The sequence below is a fragment of the Coloeus monedula genome (assembly GCF_965178545.1).
Source record: "Coloeus monedula genome assembly, chromosome: 7".
NCBI lineage: Eukaryota > Metazoa > Chordata > Aves > Passeriformes > Corvidae > Coloeus > Coloeus monedula.
In genome coordinates, this window is record NC_138787.1 from 14778405 (window position 1) to 14801777 (window position 23373).

Sequence of the window (23373 nt, forward strand, 5' to 3'; positions counted from 1 at the left end):
CCGTGGGGCTCTGAATAGAGCTGTCCTGTGATTGGCAAAAAAGAAAGGAAGAAGCAGGAAAAAGCATGTGAATATGCAGTATTCGATGCTTCTTTGGCTGGCACACATTTTGGAAGAGGAAAAGGATTCTTTGAAAGGCTTTTAAGTTATTAAGTACAACATTAATCTAGAGCCCTAAAAAATCAGCACTCTCCCTTTCCAGTATTTGCATGACCAGTCTCATGCTGACCCAGTGCTGAATAAATTGCAAGCACCTGTCAATCTCTGTTGTTGATTAGATTAGACACTGCCCTCAGAATTGTCAGGATAGAAACTCTCTTTCTTGGGGCTTTGTTCTGTGGTTTTATTTCATTTCATTATATTATTACTGATGCTTCTGTTTTCTCAGGGGCCAAACCAGTTTTATTCCTCTTGGTTTACTAGCATTTCTCAGTCATCCTTTTTCTTGTAACCCCACAGCATGGCAAGATTACACAGCAAGAGAACTGGTGGTGCAATTCCCACCCCACTTTATTTCTCTCTCACACTCACACATACTTCTCACAGGATATATCTGCTCTTCTTGACAGATATAGCTCAAGGGAAGGAAAGACACTTTGAATAAAAACACCTATATATAGAGAAAGGCTCTGTCCTTCTGTTTCCAAGGTCTTATTTAGCTAGGATCCAGGAAGAAGCATTCCACTGGATAAGAGGGGCACTCCTACCCAGCTCTGGCTGCTATTGGAAAGAGGCTGGATTAACCAGAGCTCTGGTCTTTGACTAGCTGACACCCAGTAGTTCATACATATACCACTGCAAGGTTTTGTTGCTTCCTTTGCAAAGGTTTGGCCAAAGATCCAAAAGCGAATATAAAAAAGACATACATATTCAATCTACTTTAATATGACTATGGTTGAATTAGAAAAAGTACCCAAGGTAGGCATGAGGTTAAGAATGTGGAAGGTAAAAAAATCTGGATATAAAATTCCTTGGCTAAGTAAACATGGTGCCAGTATGATTCTCGTTAAGACCCTTGCTCAGAACTTCACTGCTGGCACTTTCAGCCCTTTGTTTTGCTTGCTCTTAGCTTCTCTTAGACACCGTTATCCAGGCTTCCTCCTTTGGTGAGGTTACCAGCTCATATTTTGTCTCCATGACTTGTCCTTTCACCGGGTGGAGATACAGTTTCCTTACCAGGACACTCAGCAGAACTGTGGCCACCATATAGGCAAACCTGAGGGAAGAATCAGGAGAAAAAAAGAAAAACCTTGCTATGCTGTAAATTTCCCAAAGGACAACAGCCAGCTTGGACAGGTTGTCCCATCAGTAACACCGAGATGCTGCAAGCACCTTCTCTCCTGTCTGCCACAGAGACTCACTAAGACCTCCTTCCCCATGCTCACCTCAACTCTGGGCACTCCTGGCTTCCTGAGAAACCCAACAAGGAGAGGTTTTTCATGGCTGATTCCTCATTGAATCTCTCTGGGTCAAACCTATAAGAGACAAAACACATTAAGGCTTTCTGATCAGGCACAGCATCCTTTCCCCAGAAACATGCACACACACACAAGTGAAAAACTGGAAATGAAATACAGAATCTCACTAATTTGTTCTCTCTGGGTCATTCCACAGAAATGTACAAAGGCAATTGTGCATCCATTCCATCCATGTTCCCAGCTGGTCAGCTGTGTCCCATCTTGGTCAAAATGCTGACAAACTGAGGTAGTGTGAGACAGGGCTGGAACTAATATGAAGTACACAGCTGAGCTGATGCTGTTACCTGCCCTCTATTCCTCTCCAGAGCATATGCAATCTCATTTGTCTCTTCTTTCTCTCTCTCCCCCTCTGAGTCCCTTCCTTTTTCACTTCCAGAAATACTTCCCTTTTCTCCTTGCCCCTCACCCTTCTCTTCAAGCAGCTGGTGTGTGTATGTGTATGTGCTGAGGGGGGGGGGGAAGCCAGTGACTCATTCAAGTGAGAAAAGTGGCTCCAGCTTTAGGATGGTAGAGAGGCTGTGAGAAAACTATTATCCAGGGCTGGCATGAGTTAAAACAAGGGAAATGAATAAAATATCATTCAATTTAAATATTAAAAATACCCTGGCCCCAAACAGAAAATTTCATGGACAGAAAACAGTTCTTTCAAATCTTTCTGCTAAATACTTCAAGCCTTTGTTTCCTTGCTTAAACATCCAAGCTCTGCTTCTAACAAGGTGAAAGGGCATGTGGGTGCTGATCCTTAGGAAAAGCAGCATCAAACTTACATTTCCCCTGAGTGGAAGTGCAAATTTCAGATTTTGTAATAGGAGAGAAAATGCAGCTGCCTAGCAAAAAAGTAGGGAGGGCAAACAACCATGCACAGTGGTTTTATATAGTAGGTGGGTGAAAGGATCACACAGAGCTGGTCTCCTATCTCTGTCATGGAAATATTCATGTACCTCAAGCTAAACCTCGACCCCAGCCTTCCTGAAACAAACACACAATGTTCACAGCAGTCCTCACTGTTGCTCCCATGAGGCCTCAGCAAACCTAAACACAGTCATGACCTATCTTGAGAGGCAATCCCTGCCAAGGTGCTCACAGACTGGTGCATCAATGCCTGACCCCTTTCGAAATTGCAGGAGAGGACAAGGGCTGTGATAAAGGCTCTATCATTTCTCCTAAATCTCAGCTGTTTGTTCTGTCTAGAATAACTGACCCACATTTTTTGCCAGCCCAAGTGAAGTAAATCAGATACAGGTTAATATTTGCCACCTGGAGGCCACAGGAAGCTACAGCAATTTTTCCTTTAACCTCCAAAACACTGGCCTAGATCCACTTCCATTTTCACAGACAGATAAAAATATTGAGGTAGCATTTCCCTTCATCCTAAAAACCCAAAACTTCAGACTGACATTTCCTCCCTTGCATCATTGTTTCATGATGACAAGCAGTGATTCCAAAGCCATTTATGTCACTGTTTCACAGAAAACCTTCAACAGAAGTTCCCAGCATTAGCCAGGGAAGCTCTGTGTATGCGCACAAAAAAGTTTTTACTAAACCCTAACACATACATGCACACACAAAGACTGGAGAATGGGAGGAGCCTGACTTTAACTGCCCCAAAACCATGCCCATGGAGACAAATAAAGTCAGACCTTCATAAACAGATTTTCTTACAGACTCTCTTTCATCTCCAGAATCTGCTTAAGGCAGGCCCTGCAGCACAAAAGGCTGTGCTGTAAGATCTAATTTAAGAAAGCAAAGGAATTAGTTGCAATAAAAGTCGATGCTACATACTTGTATGGTGATGGCCAAGATGAACTATCCTGCAGCATCACACCAAGGGCATAGAGCACAAGTGTCTGCAAAGAGAATTACACCAAGTCAATGCAGGAGGAAATGCACAATTAAAGACACCTCTCAACAGCTCTGCTGGATGATGATTATTCTGTAGACTACTCATATTTAGGTGGATTTAAAAGTCAATTATGATGTATTCATCTACAAATTTTCATAATCCATGCCCAGATGTTAGGATTTTAACTTCTAAGAATCATGCTGCAATTGTTGGTGGTTACAGAGGGTGTGACCCCATTTCTCTACGCTGGCTGGGATGATTGTATGGACTACTTTATTCTCTGGAATGGAAAGTGATATGATGAGGTCTGAAACAATGCTCTTTCATGCATAACTGAGCCCATGGGCTGCTTCAAAAGCTTACTCATCCCTGGTGGACCCAGAAGCAGAAGCAAATCTGCTCAGCAAGAGAACGTGAATTTGCAGAGCCTCTCCTGCAGAGGAACTGCAGGCAAACGTTGAGCTTAACTGTACTTTCAGATGACAGTGCACCTGCTCAGGTTCAGTGTCAGAAGAAATGGTCTTCCTGCCTCACCCCTTGTCTGGAAGAAGAGGAAACAGCAAATTCCCCTACAGGAAAGGAGAGTGGCCTAGTGCTCCCAGCACTGCCCTACCTCTTTGGGGATAGTATGTTGGTCAACTCTGCCTTCCAGCTCCTGCAGCTGTGCAGCAATGGGCGTGAGCTTTGCTGTCCGCACTGTCTCACACAGGACTTGCCGACAGTACCTGCAACCAGTAACTCTTGGTTAGTTTAACTCTCAGAGACAAGCTTGTCCACATCCATGTGGCAGCAAGCAGAGCTGAGTCAACTGTATTTAGAAGCACTTCTTTTTTTTTTCTGGCAAAGAGTCCCAACATCTTTGCATGAAGCATTAAATCTCATTAACAGCTTTTAGAGAAGGTTATCGGAATCCCTCCTCTTTCAGATTTTAAACCAAACTAAATCTGCTAAAATGCATAAACACACCAGCCCTTCCCTGTACCGCTCACCCATACAAGCAGCAGCAAGAAAATCACACACTCAGTATTCCCTTACTGAAACCCTAATGCTAGTCCAAATACAAAATGCACCCAGTTGCACCAACAAAACAAACACATGCACAAAACATAAAGGCATACTGTTGACCAGTCATCATCACTAGTGGCACTTTGAAAAGAAGACTTGTCCATGCTTTCTCTCTGTCTGTATCCAACCACGAAAATGACTGATTACTCCTACTTCTGGAAAACTAGGGCAGAAACCAAGCAAGACAGTAAGCAAAAATTTTGGCCTGGCAGCCAGGGCACTGATTCTGTGTTCTTCCTCTGCTGATGAACCTAAGGGTTTCCCACAAACACCCTGAAGTGAGCACCTTGGTCCCTTTGTCTGGAGTCCCAGCAGACTCTCTCTGTGTTGCAAGTCATCTTGTGGTTTGATCACTTCCAGAAAGAAAAAAGGGACTATGTAGCTCCTGGATGCCTCTTCCTGGCCTGGTGTAGGCTAGGCATCAAACTCCATGGGAAATGCCTGTCCCCACCACATGACACAGCCTTCCTCTGCATTCCTTCTATAGGACCCACCTGAGCTGCTCAATTTTCTCATGTGTAATTGGTCCCTTTCCCAGAACACGGTCCATCTCCTTGTAGAGATTCTGCTGAATATCTTCTGATGTTGTCAGGAAATAGACTGCCCAGGTACACACTGGGGAAGGAATCAATACAACATTGAACCCAGAAAATTCAATCTTTTACAAATGGCATTCACTTTTCTTACTTCCAGTATTTTCAACATTACTTTTTGACCTAAAAAAAAGAGGTGATCTCTGTTCACAGCAGGCTGTGCTGATTCTGTATTCAGTGGCAGGAACAGAGGCTGAACTCCTGTGTAACAAGAGGCCTTGCAAGCTAAAATTCTCTTTCTGATGCTATGAGTAGCTTAGGGAGCTGTGCAGGACACTAAGGCATTCAGCCTCACAGCTCTGGGGCAGGGACCACATAGCCCAACAAACCCTGGGGAATGAGGGTTATTACACCAACCATGCAAATGAAAGGCTGGTTTGTTCAAAGCTTTAGAAAATTCCCTTATTTGGGGGGCTTCCCTAGCACATCTCAGGCAAGTGCTCCAGACAGCCAGTGCCTGGGGCTCCTGAAGGGAGCTCTCTGCAGAGGCTGGCCAGCACTTGTCCCCCTACATTCATTTTTTGAGGTACTTGAGATATCTTCAATAGCAGGGTGAGGAAAAAACCTTGCATAAGAAATAAGTGTGTAGGATGCAGTTTCCCCAAAGCTACAAGGAAACGTTTCTAGCTCTCAAAAATGTCTGTTCATGAGAACTATGTGGAATCTTGGACTTCATGATCCTTGTGGGTCCCTTCCAACTCAGAATATTCTGTGGTTTTGTGATCCCATGAATCCATGTGGATTCAAGCCCCTTCAAATGACAGTCTTTCTGGAGTACTTGGAAAGGATATTCTCTGCAGAGAGTATTACCATAGTTGTCTGATTTACTTCCCACATTCTTTAACACCTAGATGCATCTTGGAGGTTTTCTTTAGAGTCCCAGTCCCACTGGCTGAGACACAGGGCAAGATAATCATCCCTTTACCATAATGTATTTTACACAGCTTCAGATTGTATTTTTATTTGTTTGGGGTTTTTTTCATAATTTTTGCACAAATCCCAGAGTAGCTTCTTTGGAAGTTCTCCATACATAGAACACACCTATCCTCCAGAAATTCAAAGCACCCAGACAGATTCTAGCACTCTAATTTTTTTCCTGTGTGCCAGACCCTATTTTATAACATGATTTTTGTGGCTTATATATTTTGGTGTTTTTTCATCAAATTTATCATCAGTTGTCTGGGGTTAAGAATGCAAGCAAAAAGCAATGGGGAGAAATTCTAAGGTTCACCAAAAGACTGGAAAGGTTGTCAAACACATCTTAGGTTCAGCTCACTAACTGTGAGGCTGTGTCAACAGTCTGATGCAAAAATTAGCTTCTTCTATATGTATGTAGTTCAGGAGAAAGAGAATGATGAATACGATATTTTATTAGCCTACAGTAAGTCTCAAGTCATCACACACAATTTTTGGCAACTGAGTGTAAGGATGGGAAGTTACCTACAGTTACTGTACTTACAGTTAGCAGTGATTACACATCCTGCCAAGGAGAAAATCATTGTATCTTCCAGAATCTAGGAAAGAAAATCTACTTCAGAGAATGAAGCTCATAAGACTGTAAAGAGAAAGAAGAAGTGGCACACTCTCCACTCAAGCACATTAAATCCCTTTAGTGCATAGAGCAGGAAATACATCTAGAAGACATGGACTGAACTCTCTATAGAACTTCCACTGGAATTGCACGAGACATGCTTCATATTAGCATACTTCTGGTTTATAAAAATAGCTATGAAACAGTGGCAAGGAAATCTACCAAAGTCTAATGCAATCAAACACTGGAAAAAAAGTATTTGAGTGGAAAAAAAGAACTAGAAGCCCTGCTTTCGTAAAGAATCTAAGCTAAGATGCCAGAATTTACATTAATCAAAGGCTACAATGTAATGAATTGCCCATCTGACAAAACTCCTGTACTGTGTAAAGAGGCAACAGCTGCACAGACCTGCTGGTCACTCAGGCTCCCCTGCAGCAAGGTGTCTATAAAGACATGCCTGTTGAATGATCTGCCTCGGCGCTCCTTTGTAACCTTCCTCAAGATGGATTCCATCTCCACCAGAGCTTTGCAAGAAAAAAAAGAAATGTTTATTTTAAAACCTGGTCATCCTGGTGCTGCAGAGAAGCAAATCCATCTCCCCGAGCAGATTTTCAGACCAGCTGTCCCTGCTGGGCTCACTTAACAGAAGCAGCCTCTGTTACATGTTACTGTCAATTTGGAAGGCAGTATCCCCAATTTAGCAGAAAATGCAGGAAAAAAATAACACAGGTTGCCTACAAAGAGCCATCCTTACAAGTATAACCAAGGTGTAAGTCAAATAACACTGTCAAACCATCAGAGAATGTATTTCATCAGCTCCCACGAAAACAGGTATGAGCCACATAACACTGGTTACAATCACTACAGCACCTCTGCAGCTCCACTGATGGAGCCCCTTTTGCCAGGGGTTCTGCAGGCACAGCAAGAGGATGGCTCTGTGCTGAAGAGCCTGCAGAGACCGAGACAGGAATTGGGGGAAGTAGGGGAGGGTACTGGCACAGAGTCCACACATCTGAAGATATGGGAGTGCCTAACTCCTGGTGACTGCTGTGGGAGCCAAGGGGAGTTAGGGACCTAGATGCCATTGCCTGTCTGATTTAAATGACCCACTGAGGACTATCCAAGAAACACAGAGTGGAATTTGGGTCTGAAACTCCATTTACCAAGGCCCAGTTCAGTTCCTTTGTCTTAGAACTACCTTCCTTCCTCCCATCTGCACAGGAAGGCCAGCAACACTCAAACACAAAGGCTCACTATGTGGAGTTTGTGAAATTGTGTCCTCATGCATCATCATACTACAGTTCAGGAACAGAGTGACCATGGGAGGAACCTGTCAGAAGCTGTCCTCAAGTTCTGAAACCCACAGAACCAGAAGTATAAGGAAGGAAACACTGTGTTTGGAGGATTTATATGCAAATCTTTAGTTCCAGATACAATCTACTTTTGTTTAGCATCTTATCAGTCAATACTGAAATGGTTTAATTATTAACAACAAAAAAGATAGGATAACCTAAAATTAAAATAACTTACTATAAAATATATGAGAAACAAAAGTACTGCTGTAACAGACCTGAAAATCATGTTATCTTGTAAGAGCACGTCAGAGGCTATCACATGGAAGGTGTATCCAACAAAGCAGCACCTCTGTACTTGTGTCTTCCAGCCTGTGAGTGACTGTCTGGCAGTACAGTCCCCAAATGGTGCATCATTTGAATGCCCATACAGGCCAAATCAAGGGGCTCCATCTGTCTCCAGCCAGCACAGCTGCTTGCCTCCAAGAGAGGTCAAAAGTGGACACTAGGGAATAGAACAGGAAGGGAGGAAGCACACCCTGATTCTTCCCCTCTATCACTCTCCAGACAGGACAGACCTGGAACAAGAGTTCTAGTCCTACAACTTCTCACATAATGGCAGCTTGCCACTTAACTCCAAAACACTGATCTAGTGTGAGAGTTAGTATGACACATGTGGTAGCTTATGGCATGATGAGCAACTCTGAAGAAAAGCCAAGACAACAGGGCAAATGACATGCTTTCACATGCTAGCTGACTCCTAAGTATTAATCAGAGTGGGAGGAAAACCGTAATTTTGGGAGAAACCTACCATCTTCATAGTGCTTCTTCCTAGTCATGTTTTTGTCAAGAGACCCATCCAAGAAACCTTTTCCAATCTCTGACCAGATCTGGAAGAAGGACAGAGAGAACAGCACCATCACTCACCATAAGCTGAGACTGCTGGGACTATTCTGTTCTTCCCTACTCAGAAAAATGAAAACACCAAATAAAATTAAAGACTTCCTGTCAGTATGGAACTGATCTTCTCTTTAGGACATTTAAGACACTGTGTCTATGATAGCTGGAATTAAGCTGAAATGAAACAACTGTAATTACACCTCTAGGGAAAAAGCTATGGGAATCTTAAATGGGAGATGGAACTGTTTCTTTCCCACCCTATCACCAGCATATTTAATATCCCTACATGTGGATACAGCTTGAGATCTCCTCAGATTTTCCTTTCTCCACAATGTTACAGAGCCTTCAGAAGATCTTTGAAAAGGAGAAGTTCCACTGGCAGTCCCAACAGAGTTTAACTAACTTAGGTACCAAAGATCTCCCAGCTGCCACTGGGTCTGGGTTCCTGATCCCCATGGATCCTTTAGAAACACCTCAGACTAATGACTGCAGGATCAGCAGTAGGATCTGTCTAACAGTTTCAGCTTGGGACAAGTGAGGCGGAGCCCTCAAGCTCGTACTTTAAAGTCTCAGCAGCAGCCTGTGCTAAACTGTACATAGATACAAGCTCAGTGTTTTCAGTTTGGAAAAATTTAATAGGAGATTTCCTGGCTCTTTGGGACACTTACTGCATCATGGTGCCTGCGGAACCGGATGACTTCCCGGTCATCTTCAAAGCTGCTGCCCATAGCTGTCTGCGTGACAGACTTCATGGCAAAGCCCAGCATGTGCTGGCAGAGTGGCACATGTTGTGCCTCGGGGAGAGACAGCCATTTGGCCAGCAGCTCTTCTGACAGCTTCAGAGGGAATGAAACATTAGTTAGCAGTAATACCAGCAGTCTATTTACCAAACACACCCTGGATACATCCCACCCAGTTCCTGAGGCAGACCACACTTTCATGGCTATGGAATAAAGCTAAACTCTTTCCAGGGTTGCTTTCCATTGTTGAACAGTACCATTTTAGCCTCCAGTCTTCTGCTTCTTTCAAGGCTCTCCCCCAGCAAGGCAACCCTATCATCCTCTCTTGTTCCCTCTGTCAGAAAAGAAACCTTAAACTTAAATACTAACAGCTCCAGAATAGGAAAACAGATCATATTCTGGCTGCTAGACTAAATCAACAGAACAGTTCTTCACCTGTTTGTGGCCCCAAAATCTGGTTCCTTGCTCCATCCTCCTGTCCTGGGAAATATATCTAGAATCCAGGTGTTCAAGTATTTTTAACTGCATCTGGTATCCTGGCATAAAAAGTAAGCAAGCTCAGCCCTTCCCCCCATCCACTGGAGCTACGAGAAACCAAATATTCACACCATGAAAGGCAGAGGCTGTTTGCTATCTCAGATGCTTACAGCTCTAGCACTAATTTGCATGCAGGTCCTTTATCCTAGTGATCATTTTCACTAAACCTTCTCCTGTGAGCACACAGGCCTTCTCTGCTGTACAAAGGCCGATACACACCTTCTGGATGAGAGCAAAGTTACTTTGCAAGGACTTGGTCACACCATTCTCATACAGTTTTCTCCTCATGTGGCTCTCTCCTGTATCCCCATTCAGGCTGGACTGGTACCTCAAGAGGGATTTCAGCATTGTCTCAAAGGGATCCACTGAAAGCAAACAGAGCAAATACCATTCAGAAGTCACACTACACAGGGCTGATGAAAACAGCAGCCTCTTCAATCGGGTACAGCTACTTCTGGGCAGTGAGCAAGGTGTGGCTCCTTCCCCTAGAACAGTCTCTTTGGGGTGTCAAGTTTCTCTTGTTCAGTGTGGGCTGGTACCTCATAAAGTCTTTTTTCTGGGGCTGGTTGCCACCCTGTGATCAGCTCCCCCTGCAGAGCTTATTTGCTGGCTCTACCAAGTAACTCTTTAGTAACAATGCCTTCAGAGCTTGTTCCCCATTTGCCAGTTCCCAGCTGGTTGTGCCATCAACTTGGTGACAAGAGTGAGTGCGGCATGGTCCTTCCCCTTCTCCTCCAGCCTGACCTGCAGTCTCTTTAGCACATTCCCCTTCACATTTGGTGTGCCCTCCTGCCCTGAACGTGGCTATGTACTCAGGACATACCAGCTCACATGACAGACTCAGCCAGAGCTTGCTCTCTGCACTCCTTCCCTTGCATCACACACCCAGGAAACCTTGTTTGAAACCTAGTGCTCCTGCATGGTTTCTCTCAAATGCACTGAGTTCCCTACTGATGAGCTCTTCCCACACTAGCACCTATCTGTCTGCCAGGGCTGCCTCCAGCACAGAAGCTCTGAAGCTCCTACAGAAAACCGTACCCCACTAAGCTACAGAATGCTTTCTACTGCTAATCACCTTCTTTCAATCTTCCATCCTTCCACACAGACACTTGCATCAGTCTACAAACTAGACAAAACCACGTAACTTCCATATCCATGACTCCCTTCAGTTAGATTTTCAACTCTGAATTTCACCACCAAGGACCTCTATTTAATAAATTTGCTAAAGGATATTAGGTGTCAGTGCAAAACTACAACATGGCATATGTTTTTCCCTTTCTGTAAACCTTTTTGCATGTCTTGTCTAGGAACTGGCAGAGTGTTTAAGGAACTATTTGGAACTATTCGGAACTATTTGGAAGCAGCAATCAGGGTTTTCAAGAAGGATATTGTCACTGTTTATCACAGTCTGTTATTTCTCCCAGATGGAGAGTGAAACCACTGAGGCATCAGAAAACATCAAGGCTGAGCTAGACACATATGACTTTACCAGCTGTGGATGTATCTAGCACTCCCCTCAGACACTGGGGCCTCATTATGCTACTAGGCAAACATACAAGAAGAGAAAATTCCCACCTGCAGAGGACTTACTACCTAAAGACATAAAAGCAGCTAACGAGGCCAGAGGCATGAATATGGTAATCTTTCCTAAATGTTTTTCTCGCACATCTCTTCCCTTCCAATGTTTTTAAGCTCTGCATCTCACCCTCTTTCCCACTTTGAATGACAAGGAGCATGAGCATGTGTCTTTTGGCAGAGCAGATGGTACCTGCGGCTCTCCACGTGGCGCGGGCTGTTATATGACTCTAGCTGCTGCTGACAATTCCTCCTCCAAGGTACTTTGTCACGGAGCGGCTGCTGCTATTCATGCCACAGATCCCTGCTGACTGGCACTGGCACAGCCAGGCACAATACTGGGTAGCCAGGAAGACACATGGCAGGTGATAAAGCCCACACAGAAAATCCAGCAAGCAGAGGCATCTAGAGAGGCAGAGGCTGGAGGATGCTTAGAAGCAACACCTGCTGAAACTGCAAAGGTTTCCTGCTGCATATGAAAGAAAACTGCTGGATTAGCTATGGGCCCTGGGTTTTCTTCTCCCAGTGTCCCTAGTCGAAACTGGCAACCCCACAGCACCGATACACACTCACTGTTGTGCGCTCAGGGCTGCAGAGCCCAGGCTGCCCTTTTGCTGAGGGCTGGCTCTGCCTCATGCTATTTGGGAAAGGGCTATTTCTGCACAGCTGTGGGAGGCTAGTGACTCCACAAGGTACAAACTGCCTCTGGAGAGAGCTCTGTTCTGCCAGCACTTGCACAGACTTCATCCTTCATCCTTGTCTTGAAAACATCTCCATGTTTTCATGGGTTTCGAGGTTTACATTTTCAGCCCTCCTAGTGAAACATATCAAAATTTTGACTGTTCTTTTCACTTACATAGAAATCTCCCCATCCCAAGAACCTCAGAGTGCTGTCCTGGACACCACTTGCAAGTAAATATAGAGAAAAGATCTGAGATCGAGCAGAACTGAACATCAGAGATAGAAAGGACCTCTGAACCTGCAGAGTAAAATGCTCACAGAACAGCAATAAAGTCCTGCTCAGACAGGCCAGGACCCATAGCTCCATTTCCAGCATTCAGTGTGCTTCAGGTTCATCGCCCCAACACAAAAAGCAACACTGACTCAGGCAAGTTTTCCAAGTTGGTCTCTGAACCCACTGCTCCTGGCAATCCTGCTTCACATCCACATCCTTTGTAGGCCTGAACTGCTTCCCCAGAGCCACTCAGGGGAATCGCCAGTACCAGCTGCAAAGCTTTACTTCCTTTGAATTCTCCTTGCAAATTAATCTCAACTAAGCTTTAAGAGGCCATGAAAACATACCAATTTCAAACACTGCTTGAAGCCTAATGAAAAAGAGTCTCCTGGCATTGGAAATGTTAATAACTATGAATACAACTAGTCCAACTTCAAGGCTTTGATGAGAAATGCATTATCTGCACTTCTCTCTCTGTCTCCAAAAAGTTTGGCCATACCTGTGATACACACATGAGATGAGAGGAACCTTTGTATGACACTTGGAGCCAAACCCTGTATCTCAACCTTGGAAATCACCAGCAGGTATCCATGAAGATGGATGGTGGCCTCAGGCATGCCAGCTCACTGAGGAAGAGTCACATGGTATGGGTTTTGAAGTGGGGCTGAAGAGTCAGGAGTTGGCTATAATGCAGGTCACTGTGGGCTGTCTCCTGTCCTACAGCACTGTGTGCACAGAAGAAATAGGGGCAAGACCACATCTCCAACAAAACTTCAAGCTGCCCAGAGCCACTTTGTGGCTGAGACCTACTAGAACCCCTATTCCCACTCACCAAGAAAGGGTACAGGAAGGGCTTTGCTACAGCTACTCAGCTACTACTGTTTATACCTCAGTGCTTCAGGAAATATAACCCGTAAGATTCCTTGTGTCTAATAAAGTTTGAGCACTTCTGGCAAGCATCAGTGCTAAAAGGAAAGCAGTGATACAACTAATATTGCTGCTTTTCCAGCTCTGAGATCATAAGAACCCTCCTTCTCAAGCCTGTTGTCTCTACAAGGACCCCCTTCAGCTGGGCTGAACACACCTTCCCTGGCTTCTCCTGCACAATAGGCTCCCCACTTCTCTGAGAGCACTGGCAGCCTTTATTTGCACTTGCTTTATTCAAAATCATGCCTGAGCACAGAGGTCAGAGCCACACACAGGACTCCAGGTCTGACTCATGCTCATCTTGTGCAAAAGTCCTCTCTTTACAGAAAATCCATGACTTAACATGTCCTTTTTTTCCATGGCCATGTCATCCCACAGGCAATTTACACAGCCTGCTTTTTCTCCTCTCATTCCTGCTCCTGCTATCCCAGCCTTCAGAGATACCCATCTCACTCTGCTGCCCTGTGCTGACAAACAGTTCCAGCATAATGCCATCAGGACAGGATGCTAACATAAGATGGAGTATTTCACCTCCCCAACACTGCATTTCACTTTTCCAAGGCAATCCAGCCTTGCTCCCTCCTTCATTTATCAGTGTCCAAGCAAATTCTGAACTGAATCCCTGACATAAACACAGTTCTGTCAGATTCCTTGTCTAAAAAGCGAATTATCAAAGTACAACATGCATTTCCCATTTATCCTCCATCCTTAAAAAAATGTTTATTTTGGCATAGCAGGATACTAGGCTAGTCTACAGCTGCCTGGGTCACCTAATTTACTGCATTTAAGTCCAGGCACTGTATTTCCCTTTTGCCAGTACTCAGATCCTCCCAAATTCAGAACATTTATGAGAAGCTGCCTGCACAAGGGCCTGTCACCACTTCTCTGAGCTCTGAGAAAGTGACTGTCTGCTTAATTTCCCCCAAACACACTTGAGAGCATTCAGATCTTTCAGGGTGGTTTTCCACCTTCTGGAGTGTCATCGTTATCCACTGTGTCTTGCTGATCCTTGTTAACTCCCACTCCTTTCCCAGATTGTCACCATTTCTTTTTTTGATTCTGTCAGGCAACCGTACATGAAGCTCACCCCTCACGACCCCAGCATAAAGTGAGCCAAGATATCTGCCTGTGCCTAAAGACAGCCTGCAGGATCAAGTCAGAGGTGTGCACCCAGCACCTCAGTCAACCCTGTAAGATGAAAACTGGGAAAGCAACAGATCAAACCAAACATCAACTGAGTTAACTTATTGAGTGTGATAACCTTAGGAAGCAAAATGCCCACCTAAGAGGCTTAGGCTGTAAATTAAAATACCCTCCCATGACTAAGATGATCAACTCAGCTACCAGCACCACCAACCACTTCCAAGACTGGAAGATCATTAAAGGTTTTCAGCACAAAATTCTACATACCAAAAGAAAAATGAAATACTGCTCCAAATAATAGTTTGAAAAACCTTCATGCTGAACCACACAAGGCAGTTACCACAAACTAGCAGAGCTGCTTTCAGACTTAATTTAGCAAAGTCTCCCCTCTTAAACTGTATTTCAAACTGCTTTTAAAATGTATGCCAAGTAGCTACAGGATGTTCACCTTCCTCTATCAAGTGACTAATGAGCATGATGCTTTCCATGAACATTTGCCTGTAGAAAGATGGTAAAAGACTCAAGCGTACTGATTTCTTGATGGCCATTGGACAGCAGTAACTCTTGGTCACTGATACTCAAGTCCAGTAAGCAGGACCAAAGTCATACCTGAACCACCACATCAGCTGCAAAGTCTCATCTTCTTTCAACTTAGAATGAAACCCCAGCTTCCTTTGATGCCCAGCAAGGCCAGAACAAATGGACTCAAAGACAACGTAGAAGACACTTACACAACCGGTTGGGGTTAACATGTTGTTTCAGGAGATCAATGGAGCCGAGGCTGACGACAAGACGCCTTCCAAACCAGAAGGAGACCAGTGGGCCATATTTCTCATGAAGGTTCACAAGAAACTCATGTAAACTGCTGCTGACAATGATATCTGGCAGGTTGCCATCCCTGAGAAACACAGAGGATATCTGGTCATGAACAGCATCCTCTGCCAATGCTGAACTTGATCAATGTAGAGACAGAAACCACTTACTTCTCATCAGTTGGAGCCAGCCCAGGGATACCTGATGCTTGCCTAGATGCCTAGAGTAAAGGGAAATGCATCAATCTACATGAACTTCAGATTTTATACAAGTCCCACGGCTTTCCAGCAGGAGAGATGAATTTTCCACACCAATACTACTACACTACTTACAAACATTAAACAGAAGCTGGATATGCTACATCCGCAGGCTTTAAACCTACTAAGCCGATAAACCTCAAGTGTGTGCCTAGTGCCACTGGCTAAACCAGGACTATTCATCTGGTTAGATGAAAGATGTCTGCGTAAAAATTTAAAGGGTCAGGTTTGCAGTGTAACATCTTACACACAGATTTGCCCGGGAGGCCTGCAAAAATGCCAGGCGAGCAGATCGCGCCTTTGGAAAGCGGGATTCACTCCCTGAGCACGCAGAGCAGGAGGAGTGCCGGGGCTGCGCCGTCCCGGGAACGCCCTGCCCGGCAGCTTCTCCCGCGGGCCTCTGCCACGTCCCGCCCGGGCCCGGGGATCCGGGCCGGGGGCACCGCCCGAGCCCAGGGGCCGTGGGACGGGCCCGGGGCTGCCTCGGCCCCGCGGCCGCTCGCTCCCCGCCCGCCTGCACCGGGGGCCGGGCCGGGCCGGGCCGTGCGCCCCCCGCCCCGCCGCCGGCAGCATTACCGGGTACAGGTAGAGCACGGCGCCCACGAGGATGAGCAGGAAAGTGACAGCGAAGATGGCGAAGTCCAGCATGGCCGGGCCGGGGCGGTGGAGCGGCTCGGCCCCACCCCGGGGCCGCCGGCGGGGCAGGAAGGGGCGGACCGGGCTGGGCTGCGAGCAGGGCTCGGCTCGGCATGGGGAGCCCGCGGCGCCTGCTGCTGATCTCCAACTCCACCCTGCACGGAGGGGGCTACCTAGGCCACTGCCAGCAGCACATCCAGAGCTTCCTCGGGCAGTAAGCGCTGCGCAGGGCTGCGGGAGCGCGCCCGGCCGCCGCCTCCGCCGCGCTGACCGCTCTTCCCCTCTCTTCTCCCAGGAAGGTGAAGCGGGTGCTGTTCATCCCCTACGCCCTGCACGACCGCGACGCCTACGCCCGCACGGCCAGGGAGAAGTTTGAAAGCCTGGGTAAGGCCGGCCCGGCTGCTGCGGCCACGCCGGCTGTCCCCGGGGCTGCCGGGCCGGCGCCGGGCACGGGGAGCAGGGTGCGGGCACGGGGCACCCGGGACGGCAGCGCTGCAGCCGCTCTGCGCTGCGGGGCACGAACGGACGCAGCGCTGCAGCCCGCGGTGCCCACGGGTTGGGCTGGGCTGGGCTGGGCTGGGCTGCTGAGGTACGGGCAGCAAGGACAGTGAGAGCAGCAGGAGTCGGCTCCGACTTCTGCCTGGAAGGAGATGTTTTAAAGGCCTCCAGAAGAAATCCTGCTGTAAACACTTCTGCCCACTCCAGGGAAGAAGATTTTATCCCTAAATACTAAATGGCATCTTTTTATCCTTCTTAATCACGAGGGAACATTTCTTCCCATATATCTTAAACCTCTGCTCAAGGCACGCAACCACTGGTGTTAAGTGAAGACCATTACTTAAAGCACATCAATCAGCCAGATAGTTCCACGGTGGACAGCAGCTGAACTTTGCTTGGAGCAAAGATCTTTGCAGAGCAGCCTACAGCAAGACCTCCACCTAGTATCTATCACTGTTCAGGGTAACTTTGGACCTGTTAGTATAGTAATAATCAGTACTCACTTCCCTGGGCAGCACACTTTGCTCCTTGACTTGCAGGAAGGTTGCTGCCCATGTTCTTCTGTCTCTCTTGACACTTCCTGTACTCAGTGAACTCCAGCAAGGCAAATCTATCAAAGTCAGACATTTTAACAAACAATACTCAAGTATTTGCACAAGCAATGCTACAACCAATAATGGCAGATCCTGTCAGACTTCAGCACAGCCAAGCTGAGTACTAACAGCTTTTTCCTTATTTTGTAGTTACCTGGTAATGTGAGGCAGGATATTGTGCCTCAGCGTGCACCTGCTGAGTGAAATGCTGTGCTCCTAGACACTGAGTGTATATATCCACAAAGCAGACATTTCCTTTTGTACAGCTGGATGCTGAAGGCCTGCACTAATGTAGGACATATACTCTGTTTTATGTTGTAGAGTTCTGTAAAATTTCTCTGGTTGAGACATTTGGCTCAGGGTTGGAGGAGGTGGGTGGGGAGAGATTGAACATACCATTCTTCCACCAGAATGATGTGGCAGAGGTAAATACTTTTTCATTTAAGGTTATGGGCTGGACAGCATTCATGAATCTTGTGATCCAGTGGAAGCCGTAAGGAAATCGGAAGCAATATTTATTGGTAAGTTTTACTTCCTACTCCCCAGTGAAGGTTTATATATGGCACTGGATTTGTCCTGCTTAGAGGTGGCAGTGAAAACCAACAATTAAGCAGTTAGGCCTAGTGATTAGAAACTACAGAAAACAGCACTTGGGAGCCCTAAGACCCTAAATTTAGTTGTGCACTGGGAAGTAGATTTATTAATGGAATTTCCAATAAATTTCAAATTATTATTTTGAGCAGTACCTCAGTGTAAAAAAATGATCATAACAGCTGTATCATCATTTTATCAAGCCCAAGAAGATCTAGTCCTAATATCATGGTCCTGGGTGTTGGAAGAGAGGTCACTGTCAGACAGTGCCAGCCTTACAAGGATGATTCAGGGCATGAGCCCATGGCCTGCCCAGTGACCATTCTTCTGAAGCTTCTCAAAGCAGGATACTGCCCTGAACAGAGCATAGAACTCATTGAGCCTGCCAAGTTTGTAAAGGCTTCAATTAAAACTGATGGTGAAAATATGTTAAATAAGCTGGACTTTCTTTCTGCAGGAGGTGGGAACACATTCCGTCTCCTGAAAGCTCTTTATGACAACAGTCTGATACACGAGATCAGGAAGAGAGTTCTTGAGGTAAAACTACACATTCTGGCCAATTCTGAATGGCAGGATCTCATACCTGAGCTTTTGTTCAAACAAATCCAAGCTGATTCTGCATTTTTGTCTCTAATATACTTCAAATATTGAGCCATCTCAGACAACCTGGTGAACTGAAAACTGTGGCCAAATAAGGCTGTCATTGAGTCATTGATAAGACTTACTTAAAGTCAGCAGTCTGTCTTCCTAGAGTGGTTTTCTAAATGCAGGATTGCAAGACCTTGGGATGTACAATGCTGCATAGAACCCTAGAAGCAAATCCCTCAAAATACCAACAAAGAGCAGTGCAGGATTTAATCTATGTCCAGAAACCCTGTTTTTCAGTTTGAGATGCCCACTTCATATCTTGTTGATAAAGATGTGTTCATGTTGCAGGTTGTCTGCTAATAAACTGGTGATAAAGTTGGATCCATACATACCTTTTAGACAGTGTCCCGTTGATGTTGAAAATTATGTAATTTTTGTATCTCCTTGGAACTGAGAGGTGTGAGTGCCATTGAGCCCTTCTGGTCAGCAGCACCAGTCTAGCTGGTGAATCCCATAAGGCACAGCAAAGATACACCATCTTTGGAGGAGAACAGAAGCAAGGTGTTCCCTAGCAATGTGGAATTGCAAATGACTTTATGCAGATTTATACAAGCCACAGTAAGGCCAGCTGCCAAGAATAAAGGTTAGCTAGGCTTATCTTAATATATAGAAATTCAACGTCTGTTGTGGGAATAAAAGCCAGAAAATGTCCAAATACCAGTTAAGTCTGGATAACTACTTGGTTATATTACCACCAGTTGTCTCAAGATAGCTCTATTTTTACAAATTGTTCATCATTACCTGTATACTTGCATATTTGTGTGGCATTCTTCTATGTAGAGCATAGTATTCAGTACTAATCCCTAAACAGTGCTAAAATGGTCATGGTACTGGTAAGCTGATGCTGTGACAACACTGCATTTAGCTTCTGATGGTCTACTCTCTTCAGAAGCTAGTTAAAAGCCAGTTCAGATATTTCCTGTAACTGCAACAAAAGCAAGTCTCTCCTCTTAACAGCAAAGTCCAATAGGCACTGAGAGCCTGGTAAGTTCTCTCTTGTGGGGTCACAGAGTTCTGAGTACAAAGCATGCAGCAGTTAGTTCTCTGACACACACAAGCTACTCAGAACCTGAATTCTTGTTCTGCTCTTCACCTGTAAAGTTAGCATCGAGATGAGCTAGAAAGACTAACTCTGATCTGACTGGTGAGTCTCTGAGATTGATAGAAGATGCTATAAATTGCAGTTTCTACTTGTCATACTGCAGACTGATCACTGCTTTTGTCTTTCAGGATGGGATTCCTTACATGGGATCCAGCGCAGGAACTAACGTTGCTACCGTCAGCATCAATACCACCAATGACATGCCAATTGTTTATCCACCTTCCCTGAAGGCTCTAGGATTAGTTCCTTTTAATATTAATCCCCACTACCTGGACCCAGACATTAAAAGAACTCACATGGGTGTAAGTAAAGCACACCAGAACACACACAGTAACCAGGGTGCAGAAGAATTAAAATAGTGTGCATTTTTGAGGCCTTACAAAGCTACAGAATGTCAAACAGCTGCTCCCTAGAGAAACTGGAAATGCCAATGAGGTAGTAACACTTTACTTCCTCCTAAAACTTTTCTTTGCTTGGGAAGAGGAGTTGGCAACAGGATTACTGAACACAGTATTTTTCACAAACAGAAGCTCGGCAGCGTCTGAAATACTGTTGCTTGATACCTGGCATGGAATGGGGGAATTAAAAAAAAGATAAACCTGAAGTGTTAAGGTGCAAAGCACTGTGGTTCTGGAAAGTTCTGTCTTACCTGCTGCTTGGGAAGACCTAACTTAAACATAGATTAAGTGGCTTAAATATCTGAAGGTCTGAAGAAACGATCAGAACAGGGAGCTCTTGAACTCATACAGTTGTTGTGTAAGAAAAATACCTGGGCACTGGTGTTCTTGCAGGGAGCAGAGCCTGTAATGTCCAGTACAGAGCAAGCACATGCACTAGTATAGCTGAAAGGAAAACACTTCCACCATTAAGCACAAAGATGGATTTCCATACAGTGGGGATGAGCTGCTTCTTGAATAGCATGTCAGCTAATTCCTCAGGGAACAATTTGTGTGGTGCATCTTTTAACAACCTAAATACTTTACTCCTTGTAATCAAAATTCTGTGGTTAGGGAACAATGAAGAGATGGTGGATAGGGGTGTGCTTCTAGAATGTAGATGAAGTTGTAGGTATTCATTTAATCAGCTTGTCACTAGATAAGCAGGCAGTCTTTTCCCTATAAATAACTCCTGCTCTTTCTCTCAGAGGAGGCTGGAAGCTCTGCTGTACCAAGTCCCTGCTGTGTTCCTATGATTCCTATTTCTTTACTGTTGCTCAGTTAAGCAGCAAACCTCAGGAAACATGACAGAGCTGTTCACAGAAGGAAATTCTTTGGTGTAATACCTACTTGAAGACAAACAAGCAAATATTTAATCACTGAAAATCCATGATTCACTATCTGTTTTACAAAGGTGGCACCTCAGGCATTTGCTTTTACCACCTTCCTCAGTGCACACAGAGTACTAAAAAAAAAAACAACCAAACATGGATGAATTGGGTAGAAGTAAGTTTTAAGGTTTTTCAACGTTGGGATTGTGTGAGCTCTGTTTGATCAACCTGCAGTAAATTGCTGCTAGTGATGAAGGGTAAAACATGTATCTGTTAAGAGCCATTCCTGCCATCCCATTCTGCTTGAGGGGAAATGCCTGCTTTGTTTAATGTTATGAAATTGCTTGATGTCATGCTGCCTGGATAGCTCTAAGTCCTACCTTATGGCCTGGGAAGCTAAATCTAAGGTCATTATTGCAGGAGACAAGAGAGGAAAGAATCCGCCAATATCATGAGGAACCAAACACCCCTCCAGTTCTGGTGAGTAGTAGTTCTCTGTCAGGAAGCTCCTGCCTGTAGCATGATAAACATTTAAAATGCATTCGTGGCAGCTCTCCGTGTGGGTTCCCTCCCTGTCAAGACTTACAGAACCATGGCATGGAATGCTAATTGTATTCTTGCTAAGAGCTTCAGCCTTGGATATTGCTCATTGCAGAAAATGGGTTACAGCCCATGAAATGCATATTGTTAGTGTTGAGCAACACTGTTTTAGGCAGCTCTGATATTCCCAGTCACTGGACCCCAGGCATATATTGTGTGTTGGGGGTGGTGTGCATGCAGATGGTATAATACCTCCCCTTAATCTTTTTGCAGACACTCTTTAATCTCTCTAATACAGTTTCTGAATTTACACATTCAGTAGTATGTATGTAATTTCATTATGCCTGTCTGGGGAAGGGGGACCTCTGTTTCCTGTCCCTGTGTTTGATCTTGTAGTATAAAGTTTGTCCTCTAACAAACCCAGTTGGCTGTTGCTTGGCCCAAACTGGATCTAAGAATGGTGGGGTAGTGGAAGTAATGGCGGGAAAAAATAGTTTACTCTCCTCCTTAATGGTTTCTCCTTTAAAAGTGAAAGCTGAAATAAACAAAATCAATTTCTAAAACAAAATAACTCACCTAATTTGGTCTTTACCTCTTCGTTAGGTAAGTGAGGTTTAGTCTGTAGTCATGGTGAGCTGCACTAAGACTAGCCTGCTTGTGACAAGCATTCTACCCTTTCACAGAGCTTGAAAATCATGTTAAATGTTTCCAACCTCCACCAGGGCTTGCGGGAAGGTACGATGCTCTTAGTGGAAGGAGATAAAGCCACGCTGCAAGGAGTGACAGGAGCACGTCTGTTTTTGAGGTAAATGCTTCACTTGAATTGATACCCTCTTTTAGATAGAAAGGAAGAGAGGCTTCTATTACACTCCTGGCACATGCTGCCTGTCCCCCACATCAGAAGTTACTTAATCCCTTGGTTCCATTTCTCTTTGGGGAAAATGCAAATATTGGTTTATGCTCCAAAGGAGCCAGCAGAATGACAGCTCTCTAAAGGATGTCTGACCAACCCAGTGTGTGCTTTGGCATTGCATCCATCACTGCTTATATTTCCAAATTCTAGGTAACCTTTCACAGAAAGAGCCCCAGTAAATCAGCTCCTTTACTGAAAGCCAGAGAAATGCCAGTTTGGCCCTAATGCATTGAACTCCAGAACAAGGGAATCCATATCTATAATCATATGGACATTACTGAAAAATCTAAAATGCACGTCACATGATGTGGGCAAAGAAGGGAGTCAAAACTCTGCTTGTTCAGAATAAGGGTGCCTTGTTCCATCCCTAACAACAGACAGAAGCAGAGTAGTCCCACCTCCTATTAAAGCTCACAGCATGGTTTGTCTTGCTTGCAGGGGTAAGAAACCAACTGAACATGAGCCTGGAACAGATTTCAGTTTCCTCCTGAATGACAGTAATCCCCTGAATCCATAGCCTTCCATATTCTGCAGCAAAAGTTACTATATGGGGAAGACAATGAGGAAGAAGGAAATAGATGCTTGTTGTCTCAGGGTGAGTGGGGAACTTCAGCTTTATAAATAAATATGCATTAGTGGGCTCTTTCCCTCACCCCAATTCATGTGTTGGACATCTCCTTCCCACAAAAAGACTTTTTATTGCAATACTTTGGTAATCATAGCTATGCAAAGGTTGAAAGGGCCTGTACATTCACGTATCCACTTTGATTCCTTCCCCACCAAAAAAAAATTTGCCTTAACACAAGACAGGATACTGAGTCAGCTGTTCCTGCTGCCTACTTTTACCTGCTAAATAAAAGAATTGTTCATTCAGTGTACTCCCACAGTTTAATTTTTGTGCTATTAATAAAGGGAAAAGTTATGCATTCAATTACT

The 23373-nt window shown here is 44.9% G+C and overlaps 2 protein-coding genes across 2 annotated transcripts; one reads left to right on the forward strand and one right to left on the reverse strand.

The window, feature by feature from the left end:
* Window positions 1-859: 859 nt before the first annotated feature.
* CYP20A1 (cytochrome P450 family 20 subfamily A member 1) lies at window positions 860-16322 on the reverse strand. The gene is made up of 13 exons (XM_082285085.1): window positions 16226-16322; window positions 15563-15612; window positions 15311-15477; window positions 10199-10344; window positions 9371-9538; window positions 8614-8692; window positions 6919-7034; window positions 6439-6493; window positions 4881-5001; window positions 3935-4046; window positions 3261-3325; window positions 1386-1475; window positions 860-1216 (listed from the first exon to the last, which is right to left on the reverse strand). Exons 1-13 carry the CDS (start codon window positions 16295-16297, stop codon window positions 1066-1068), a joined length of 1392 nt encoding a protein of 463 aa, XP_082141211.1. The 5' UTR covers window positions 16298-16322; the 3' UTR covers window positions 860-1065.
* A 51-nt stretch (window positions 16323-16373) lies between these two features.
* On the forward strand, window positions 16374-23371 carry LOC309575218 (alpha-aspartyl dipeptidase-like). The gene is made up of 8 exons (XM_082285523.1): window positions 16374-16499; window positions 16581-16669; window positions 17823-17897; window positions 18425-18504; window positions 19846-20019; window positions 21405-21464; window positions 22247-22329; window positions 22876-23371. The coding sequence occupies exons 1-8, from the start codon at window positions 16399-16401 to the stop codon at window positions 22952-22954; spliced, it is 741 nt and encodes a 246-aa protein (XP_082141649.1). The 5' UTR covers window positions 16374-16398; the 3' UTR covers window positions 22955-23371.
* Window positions 23372-23373: the final 2 nt, after the last annotated feature.

Excerpts from the sequence above, each read along its gene's own strand:
- CYP20A1 (XM_082285085.1), bottom strand. The coding sequence starts at position 16,297 with ATGCTGGACTTCGCCATCTTCGCTGTCACTTTCCTGCTCATCCTCGTG. Across the intron at positions 9,539-10,198 it reads ACTTTGCTCTCATCCAGAAG|CTGTCAGAAGAGCTGCTGGC; the intron begins GTGTGTATCGGC and ends TTCCCTCTGAAG. Across the intron at positions 3,326-3,934 it reads AACATACTATCCCCAAAGAG|ACACTTGTGCTCTATGCCCT; the intron begins GTAGGGCAGTGC and ends TTCTCTTTGCAG.
- LOC309575218 (XM_082285523.1), top strand. The coding sequence starts at position 16,399 with ATGGGGAGCCCGCGGCGCCTGCTGCTGATCTCCAACTCCACCCTGCAC. Across the intron at positions 16,500-16,580 it reads ATCCAGAGCTTCCTCGGGCA|GAAGGTGAAGCGGGTGCTGT; the intron begins GTAAGCGCTGCG and ends CTCTTCTCCCAG. Across the intron at positions 17,898-18,424 it reads ATCGGAAGCAATATTTATTG|GAGGTGGGAACACATTCCGT; the intron begins GTAAGTTTTACT and ends TTCTTTCTGCAG.